The sequence below is a fragment of the Aspergillus lucknowensis genome (assembly GCF_044049455.1).
Source record: "Aspergillus lucknowensis strain CBS 449.75 chromosome Unknown BJX67scaffold_8, whole genome shotgun sequence".
Classification (NCBI taxonomy): Eukaryota; Fungi; Ascomycota; class Eurotiomycetes; order Eurotiales; family Aspergillaceae; genus Aspergillus; species Aspergillus lucknowensis.
This window is the reverse complement of record NW_027263552.1, coordinates 495,727-505,524: the sequence shown is the minus strand read 5'-3', so window position 1 is coordinate 505,524 and position 9,798 is coordinate 495,727. Positions and strand designations below refer to the sequence as shown.

At 50.6% G+C, this 9,798-nt stretch overlaps 3 protein-coding genes across 3 annotated transcripts in view; 2 read left to right on the top strand and 1 right to left on the bottom strand.

Moving 5' to 3' along the window:
* The window catches only part of BJX67DRAFT_323224 (translation initiation/elongation factor MRX8), a 1,579-nt gene extending 1,133 nt beyond the window's left edge, over window positions 1-446 (top strand). The window contains exon 2 of the mRNA XM_071027366.1: window positions 1-446. This exon is cut by the window's left edge and continues 482 nt beyond it. The gene's annotated coding sequence lies outside the window, so the exon portion shown is untranslated.
* Window positions 447-670: 224 nt separating this feature from the next.
* BJX67DRAFT_323300 (F-box/WD repeat-containing protein) lies at window positions 671-4,218 on the bottom strand. Its single transcript, XM_071027369.1, has 3 exons — window positions 3,777-4,218; window positions 980-3,709; window positions 671-927 (listed from the first exon to the last, which is right to left on the bottom strand). The coding sequence occupies exons 1-3, from the start codon at window positions 4,071-4,073 to the stop codon at window positions 802-804; spliced, it is 3,153 nt and encodes a 1,050-aa protein (XP_070888834.1). The 5' UTR covers window positions 4,074-4,218; the 3' UTR covers window positions 671-801.
* Window positions 4,219-6,076: 1,858 nt separating this feature from the next.
* Window positions 6,077-9,299, top strand: BJX67DRAFT_391801 (putative meiosis specific protein Hop1; the record flags this gene model as incomplete). Its single annotated transcript, XM_071034853.1, has 10 exons — window positions 6,077-6,292; window positions 6,403-6,633; window positions 6,680-6,959; window positions 7,011-7,176; window positions 7,221-7,387; window positions 7,459-7,529; window positions 7,591-7,839; window positions 7,899-8,127; window positions 8,179-8,372; window positions 8,422-9,299. The coding sequence occupies 10 exons, from the start codon at window positions 6,077-6,079 to the stop codon at window positions 8,905-8,907; spliced, it is 2,289 nt and encodes a 762-aa protein (XP_070888833.1). The 3' UTR covers window positions 8,908-9,299.
* Between the last annotated feature and the right edge of the window lie 499 nt (window positions 9,300-9,798).

Sequence of the window (9,798 nt, the reverse complement as noted above, 5' to 3'; positions counted from 1 at the left end):
AAAAAAAAAAAAAAACACTCGCGATCAGCACCGTCGATGCTCATAGTCTGCGACTGGGGTTGTACGGGCTACTTACAATTTATTCGAGGGTGGCGTGCGGCACGTCCTTGTTACTAGCCGCGAGAATGGCTCCCCGATGGTTCTTACCGCCAGCGGGGCGCTGTTGGTTTGTGTGTTGGGCTATCTTGATGGTCTCCCCGGCATTGGTGCGGCGATTGCTCATAAGCGTCAGGCTCGTTCTAATGCAGCCTAGTGATTCTTAGCTTCATAAACACTCAAAGTGGTCTTCACTAGTTGCGCTTCGTGGTATGCTGAATGTATACGACATATATTCTTTCTATCAGTCATGAATGTCAGAGCAAGAGAGGCGGACTAAGCTTTTATGGCTGCACTCTCGAAACGCCACATCCCAAGATGCGGATAGATATTGGAACGCCTGTATGGAACATTGCATGATGGACACACAACTGAGATGGACATGAATACGAAACACGAAATGATATGTAGTTGTTCTGAATGCCAAGACGCCTGTCTGTCATAAACTGCAGTCGAGGGATGCTGCTAACCACGCTATGCAAAGCCTTGCAACGTAAATAATTCCGCTAGGTTGGGTATCGTAAATAGTGCAGTGGTCGAATACGTTAAATAGAGGAGGTTGATAGAAGGTCTTTAAGGAAAGGATAGTAGGAGAAGCACGTCTAACTGATGGTCAGGCGACAAGAGTGTCGGGTCACCGATGGGTGTGGACCCTACCAGCGGGCCGTCCCATGGAAACCGGCTTGTAGCCGCGGCCGCATGGAATCATGCATCAGATAGATCATAATCCTCGTCGGTGTCACTGACTTCCTGGCCCGAGCGGTTAACAACGATGCGCCTACCCAGTTGATCGTCCGGTACACCATCACGAGAAGCCCCGAAGTCAAGAACCTAGCAAACGATGTTAGACAATGCGCGATAAAGTTAAGAAACAGGAGCTCACTTCAATGTAAGTCATGCCATCACGCTGCACTGCAGCGACACATCGGCGGTCATTGAATTTGACCTGCCATACCCCCCCAAGATTGGTGAGAAGATCGCGGACGCATTCTCCAGTTCGTACGTCCCACATCTTCAGTGTCTGATCAGAGCCTGAGATGACCTTTTGGCCATCATGCTGGAAACACGTGATAGCACCAGTATGGGCGCTTAGCATGCTCTTGCATTGCCCAGTCTCAGGGTCCCAAATTCTGAGAGTCGAGTCTGCGGCGGCCGAGACAAGACGGTCACACTTCAGGTCCAGAAGCCCAACGAGCGATCTATGGCCTTCCAAGTTGTACAAAATAGAGCCAGTTTCCAGGGACCAGACCTTCACCATGTTATCCATTGATCCACTGATACAACGATTCCGTTTGTGGTCGAGAACCACACTGTATACTTTGAGCGAGTGTCCCGAGAGCCGATGCACAGTTTCTCCCGTCGATATTTTCCAGACTCGCACGGTGCAGTCGTAGCTTCCGCTCACTAATGTGTCCCCGTGCGCCGCAATTGCGCGGACGGAGTGCGAGTGACCAGTGAGGACACGAAGGAAGTACGGACAATCAGTATCGTCCACATGGGGGCTGCTTTGGTAGTAGCCAGGATCGCCCGGTTTAGGGAGCTTCCACACCCTCAGATTCGAGTCACGCGACCCAGTGATGATTAATGGCTCCTTTGGCATCATATTGGGAGCGCCATCAGGCTTTTTGCCGACTTCAACGGGGAGAACGATTTGTAGACAACGCACAGTGGAGGTGTGGCCGTGGAAAATCTGAGTGCATCTTTTCCTTTCGATGTCCCAGACACGGACAGATCTATCGGTTGACCCCGAGACAAGAGTATTCCCGTAATACTCAAGAGCCCAGACTCCTCCCTCATGGCCTTCAAGGGTTGCTTCTAGAACGCCAGTCTTTGTGTCGTAGACGTTTATGTTAGTGTCGTCACTACCTGTCAAGATCTTGTTGGTATCGAATTGAAGGCATGTGACCACATGGCGATCATGGGCACGGAAAGCAAGGTGTCTTGGTTTGACTCCGGGTTTCATCCAGCCCTTACGGATGGAATAATGTCGTTGGTAAAGAGATTTGTAAAGGTGCAGGCCACGAAGAGAAGGGAGGCCAATATCCGGGTAGGGAACAGCGGCAGCAGCAGCGTTGGCAGCAGCGTATGGGCCTTCCGCAAGCGACACTTCCCTCTTCCAGTCGGCAGAATCGGATTGGTCAGTACCGCTAGACGAAATCTTGCGCTTTGCAAGTTTTCTGCTCGAGGCCCGAGAACAAGCTTTTCTTTTTGGTCGACGGTTCACAGACGATGATCTGTCGCTTGGGCCAGCCAGTGGTGATGTAGCAGGGCCGCAAAATTCTGGATCTGGTTTGATGAATGTTGGCACGCTTAAATCTTTCTCGTAGTCCTCATTTCCATTCGCAAACTGCCAGCCCCAGCCTTCTCTAATTGCTCGCTGCAGCTCGCCTTCTGGAAGCACAAAACCATCTCTCTCGAAAAGATCCTTCCAGGATTTCTCGTCAGAGTTGATGATGTGACGCCACTTTTTAGAAACTTGAGCCGCACGACACATGGTTTGGGTGTCAAAAAATTTGACGATGTTCAAGCTTAACTCGAGTGGGAGGAGGGTGAGGAAGTCGCATTTCAGAGCCGGGTTCACGACATCGGCAACAAAGTGCAGGGTTGGCTTGGGGCAACGTCTTAGGAGTTGGTACATTAGGTATGTCTTCATTTCTTCGGGTACAGAGTCGAAGAAATCCACAATATTCGGTATATCCATCAAGGACGAAGGTCGGGGTAGTTTAGCGTTTGAACGAAAAGCACCATCATGAGATTCCGTGCCAGGAGCAACAGGGCCGTTTATAACTCGTTTATATGGGTTATCAATCATCTGAGAGTCATTATTTTCAAGGCTGGAATCTGTCTCATCTTCAGGGTCCTCTGCAGAGTCGAAAGACGATTCGGCATTTAAGGCGTTCATGGCTGTCACTGGCGACAAACTCGGGCTAGGCAAGCACATATCCTGTGTGACGACGTTATCAACTAGCGTTAGCTGCGATGCCGAGTCTATGGACCGATCCTGACAGAAGCTGTCTGGGAGATATTCAGTCTCCTGGCTCGTAGTTGTTGCTGGGTCCCGTTGCGCAGGCATGCTTTCCTCATCATGCGTTCCTGATCGCGTAGAGTCTATCTCCGAGGGACGCGCGTAATGTCTGTTTCTATCGGAAACTATCGTGCTAATACGAGAAGGTTCTTTTCTCAAGTGGAGTTGGGATAGGTCTCCTTGGGATCCGACTTCTGAAGACAACGGAGATCTGAGTAGTGTTTCTTTTCGAGGGAAGTTAGCACTCTGAACCCTTCTCCTCGACGCAATGCTCTCCCGAGAGCTGGAGCTAATGCTTTCGGTCTCGGGGGTCGCCAAACCGGCGATTCTGGGTGTAGAGCCACGCGAGCGAAAGGGACGGATCAGAGGCTCCGATGGGTTTCTAGTCGGCTGCATTTTCAAACTCCCTTGGAGTGTTTCTGTGACTGGCAATGGCCGGCGCTTTGAGCTTGTTGGGATGGGGGATGGATGGCTTGAAACTCGGGGTGCTGCGAATCGACGGGGTAGCTGGCCGTCGTCAGATGTGAAAGACGTCACTGATCGGACCACGCCATTGGAAGCCTTGAGAGCATCATTCTTTTCGCTTATCTAGGGGTTATATTAGTTGTGGATCTTATTTGACTCTCAGTGAGACGGAGAGAGGAACAATTCTCACCTCCTCGAGAGTCCCTGGGGTATCGTCGGGCTCGCTGAAGACCACTGACTTTCCTCCCAGGTCGAATTTGATATTCCTTAGTGCCGAGGGTGTGGGAGAGCACGCCAAAGGGTACAGTTTAGGATCAAGCTCTTGAGCCGCGCGCGGTGGTTTGATAAGTAGCGGGGGAAAGGTGGTGGTAGTAGTAGTGGTGGTTGTTACAACGGTAGTTCGCGTCGCAGGGGCGAAAGAGAACTGGCCGATGGAGCCAGAGGTGGTCCCACGGTTAAAACCATTACTGGTCCCAATCTCGTCCATGTTGTTTCTCTGTGGTGTTCGTTAACCTGGACAAAACTGCTGATGAGGATAGACACGCGTCGTGGGAGCCGCTTGGCACTGGTCGGTGGCGGGGGCCTTCTTTGCTGTCGATATCCTTCGGCACGGGAGTCGAAAGTCATATATGGTGGCCAAGGGAATAGATGCCTGTCAACGCGGTTGAAAGGGGTCTCCTCGAGAAATCAGACAAAATTGGGGGGCTGTCAGCACGGTTTCCGGTCGCCAAGACCATGTGACTGCCCAAGAGTGAAGGAAAATGGTGTCCGTTAGAGCATGTTCATCACTGTAGCGTATTTTGGGAGGAGCCAAATTATCGGCAAGAATGCTGGGTGGAAGGAAGAGGGAAACTTCTTGTGGCTTGCTCCGAGCAAGGAGATGTTGTTGGGCGGCGGAGAGCAATTGGGAGGTGGTTGGTGGCTTCTCTGGTTGGACTCAGGCATCGCACCAGACCGTCACCTCCAGCTGGGGCTAACCCAATTTGGTGCCTTCCCGAATCTCCGCAACAAGTTCTCAAAAACTCACCACCAGGAGGCAAAGACTCTCGGAGAGGGACTCGGAACAGGCCGTGTGCAAATTACTCACCTGAAGGACACTTAATTCGAGCAAGCAAGATCTTGAGCGCAAATATGTGGCAGTGGATGGCTTGTTACTGAAGGATAGTGGGCGCGGGATTTGCTGTTGGAGTATGAAACTCGACTGGCGGCAGACAAGACACAACCCAGTCGCGCTACTATAATTATCCTCCAAGGCTCCCAAGAGCAGCATTTTGTGTGGCCTTATTTTCTTGCTCGTGAGTGTGTCCTCCGAGTTGGCCTCCCGCCACCGGAGGAAACGCCCCGCGAATCTTTCGTCCTCAAATTGGACGAACTTGAAGAACCTTGGAATGTCATGTGATACGTCATCTCGTCCTCTCGCCTGTTGAGTTGTAAAATCACGTGCCGGGTGGGGATAGATTTCGCCTTGTGAAATTACAGAAGAGAAAACACGCAAGTTGAAGCCGACCTGAAATTGAAACCCGCAGTAGGAGAAAATACGTGATATTTACTCTCGGCTTTTCAACAGTGAGGGAAGCTTGAAGGATTTCAGAACTTTATCGCACTGCTTCTCATCGATCCTCTTCCTCCTCGAAGTGCGGGGAAAGGCTAGCCGTTTCGACTCCTTCAGGGGGTCCGCGGTGGGGTTGAAGCTCTCAAAAGTCAAAGCTCTCAATCCGGTACAACATTTTCAACTTGAGCTACCGTTGGGTTGGAGCTTCACCTTGCTTTTGAGGAGGGAGTAGCTCTCGGAGGCATTATTTGGTCCTTCTGGCCGTTTCCGCCCCATTTCACTTCATCGGGCCGCTTCTATATTTAGCAGTTCCCTGGTCGCGTGGTGTTCTTCAGGGCAACTGAGACTGAAATGAATATAACGAGACTTTCAAGCCAAGCTGGAATGGTGTGGAAGACAGCTCGACAGGAGAGTATGCCTTCCTTTCTGGTGGGCTTTGGGCGCTCGCACGGGAAAACGGAAAGCATGCCGATTTTGTCCCCATCTGAACATTGCAGGTGGGCGATGTGAGGACAGTACGTCGGAGGTCCTGAATATGTCGGGTAATTGGACTCTTGTATGGGGTGGATGGTGGACAGACATAAATATATTGGGGAAAGGCAGAGTGGACTGGGGTTTAAAAGAGAGCCCAAGAAAAGAAACTGGAGTGCCAACCTTATAGATAATGGTGCTTTGCCCTTCTGGCGAAAAATAATTGGAGATTGAGCAAATATTGAAGCTTGCGACTCTGATCTGGTGAGTTGATGGAGATCGTTTGGGAGGCGGACGGACGATCTGTAACTCCCGTGACTAAACTTTTGAGTTGCCATCTGGTTGGTGTCAATAATCCACACGTCCTTCCACCACCTGCTTCGGATTGCCGTCTTAATTTTGATTAGTTCGTGGCCTGGAAAGGTTACGCTAGCGCTTTCGCTTGAGCAGATTCGTCTTTCGCCGCCATGGTCCGAGTCAAGTTTACTGCCAGTAGCCCTGTCACGGCAATTCAGTCACAGCCTGCTCAGGTTCGAGGTGACCGGCCAATAAACGGTACAACCTCTGCAGCTACTGGAATAGGAACTACAGCCAATGGCCGCTCTATGTCAGGCCCGGAAGAAATCCAACTCTTGCAGCAGCAGCAGAGTCTGGAGATGGTCAAGATCATGCTCCATGTGACGGTGAGTACTCAACCCACGCCGGGGGCGACACAATCTAATGGGCCTCATGTTAGTTCGGAACTCTATTTTATCTTCGGTCCGTTTGACTTTCTCCCAATTTACATCCGCAGGCCATCTCATTTGTGTACCTCAGGGAATTTTTACCACTCCCATGTTTCGATAGTCGTGATCTCAAAGAAGCCCAAAGGCAGCGGAGGTTTTCCTACCAGGAGTTCCTTGATAAAGATTCTAGCTGCCAAGGAATTTCTGATTCAACCTTTGGAACGGGTAAGAGGGGCCAGCCATTGAAGGTCATTCTTCGTGGTTCCGATCCGAAGGCCGATATGATCGTCGACGTTCTAGTATGTCACCTAACCAGGTATATGTCCGCTTCACTGACATGGGTAGGAAACGGGCATATTCGATGCTCTTAGCAAGAGCGTTCTCGAAGCGGTCCAACTCACAATAGTTGCCGATAAAGAAGCCCCTGAAAATGTGCTGGAATCGTATACATTCTCGTTCAAGTATACGGGAAAACTAGGGGAGCTAAATACTCGACTTGAGAGTTTATCGATAGAGCCTTTCGGTTACGTGACCGACGTAAAGTCTGCCCAAACAGCACGAATCGGGCTCGAGAGCATAGTAAGGCGTTTGATAACTCTTAGCGCTTTTCTCCCAACTCTTCCAAGTATCCGCACCCCCGGGAATTGCGTTAGTGTATTGCCATTAACGGACACAGATAAACGGACCCTCGGAATCTACCTCTTTTACACTGAAGATTGCCCCCCTGACTACGAACCTCCGGGCTTCTCTGGGGCGAGAGACGGCACCATTAACTATCCGCTGACCGAGAATTGGAGAAGAGAGTCTCAAACATGTGGTGTGATGGATAGCGGATGGCATACGTACGTACTGTTGGTTGAAATCCAACAATCACTAACTGGCTTAGTGTTGGGCTCAAGGTTACTTCGCTTAAATGGACTGGCCCCGAACCAGAGGTGTCGGAATCTTTGCCACAGATACCTCTGGAAATTGAATACAAAGATGCAGTGCCACGAACTCAGGACATCGGATTTGAAAGCGAGGGAAGAAGGGTCGACAGCTTACAAACCGCAGGTACTGTTGATTTACCTGGGTCTCCACAATTGGACAATGCTCACTAACACTTCTTCTTTTTCGAAAAGCAGAGAGCTCTCAAGCGGTACAGGAGGTGACGCAGGATGCTCTTGAGCGTGAGAGACTGAAGTCGATGATGCCTGTAAGACAGAATTTCCTTCTGCGCTCGAATGGCCTTTGGCTAACCGAGTTTATCGGGCTAGTCTCAGGAGATACAGCCTTCTGATAGTGACTTGATCCCCACGCAGCCTGCCAAGTCAATGCTAGCCTCAGAACCTGAACATACGGAGAATTCAGGCTTGAACCAAAGGTTCAAACTGTCCAAAAGAAAAGCTGCCGAAATTAGAAAACGTCTCAATCCACAGCATTCTGATGCGTTTGAGAACCCTACATCTCGCGGCCCTGGTGCTGTTCATTGTCAGTGCGACTGGGCCGGGGCTGACGAAAGGATGGTGAGAAAAAGACGGCCACTGGCTTTAACCCGATGATATTCATCGCTGACTACTATTAGGTTGAATGTAACTTCTGTCGTACGAGGCAACACCTGCTCTGCTACGGCTATGGGGATGCGCCTGAACATGCGGCTCCTGATGTCCACTACTGTTACCCGTGCTTGCTTGGGCCTGACGAAAGTCATATACTCCATGACCTGAAGAATATAGTTCTCGCTCGAAGGGCTCTACGGATCATATTGGATGAAGGGTATCCAAGTCGAATATCGATATTCAGTGAAAAACTACGTAAGATCCTACCGAACTTTGTCTGCGTTCTTGTTCTCTGACCTCATGTAGACACCACTGGGCCAACGGTCGAGCGGATAACGAGCTTTCTTGTAAAAGAAGGGTTTTTGCGGCCTACTCCTGGGTACAAGGCTCGGGGGTTCATGCTAAAAGGGCTGCCAAAGTTCACAGTCCCCGAATCGGAGGAGATTCGTCAGAGAATCTGGCAGGAAATTATGGACCCTAGGATGAAAATCGGCCATCACGTAGGTGTTGTCGTCCTTGGGCCTTTTCGGCGATGCTAAATAGACGCAGTTCGCAAGACAAGAACTCCCCGATTCTCTCGAAGCACTTAGTCCACAATCTAGCAGTGAGGTTGACAGTCTGAATAAGCTGGATTCTCGCAACGGGATGGTACGAATGAAGAAAAAAGATGCAGATGAACTGGGAACACAAACATCCAGTGACAGATCTATGGATATACCACAACAGATGCACAGCTTGAGGCGGAGGACAGGGCGATCCAACCCTCAGAGTGTCGCAGGTGACGCTGACCGAAACGATGCCGCTATTTCCACGCCCCAGTCTACCAACAATGGCACTCTGCAAACAGCTCGCAAGAGAACCAGATCCTCTCAAATCGGCCCTGAACCTGTTCGCACTACCCCCTCCCGGTTAACCCCTGATTATGAAGGAGCAGGTGAAGCGGTAAGGCGCAGCGGGAGGAAACGACGCAAAATTAGCAACTACTCAAAACTTATTGATGTTGGGGCAGAAACCAGCGGCAGCGAAAAAGTTTAATGTTACAGCAGTCAATGTGTGCTTGCAGCAAGCAAACGTTTGAACTCGTTACCGGGATATTTGTTTTGTGAATGAGGTATTCCTCTTTGCCCAGGCTCGGACTGAGCTTGAATGATGAAACGGCAAGGTCAGGGATCTGAAAAGGGAAAAAGCGATGGACTCTTTTGTACGTAAAGTGAGCTGAAACATGCAAATCAAATCTTGTACGAGTCTGCGAAACACCTCCATCTGGCAAGGGAGATCCGTTTACTCAGGATCTCCCGCCATTGGCAATAGTGAGTCAATAATTCTGCTAGTGCGAGTGGTTGAAGGGCCTCGAACCGTCCCAGCTTGATGGAACTGAAGCCGTTGGAGATCAAGGGGCCAATCTCTGAGTGATCAAAACTCAAAGAGAGGGGAGTGACGATACCTCAGTGGCCCTGCGTTTGGTCCTTCGCTCCTCGTCGTCCGCGACCTGGAGGCGGCTGGTGGGCGACGTACAAATCAATGTGAACGGGGAACTGCGAGAAGCCGAGCGCATTCATCGATATCGTCGTCATACTATACTCGGAGTACTCAATACCAGAGACGCAGGGAGTCTTCCTTGAATCCCTCCATCAGGTGGAAGCCTCGGGTGGGTACCTCTAGATCAAATGTTCCCCTGTGGTGGGCCGATGGGGGACATCGTTGGAGCTTCTCATGATGAAGACGCACTTGGATTGGTAAATGGGATGGTTGAACTGGGAACTCGGGTGCATCTGGGCTTGGGAGAGTTGAAACTTGAAAGCAGAGTTCATGTCGGATTTTTCTCGACCCGATCGGGAGTTTTGCTCGAGATCTGGATCGATCTGGAAAGTAGTTGCTATCCTGCGCTGCCAGACGATTGCTTTGTGGACAAGTTGGGAGCCGCAG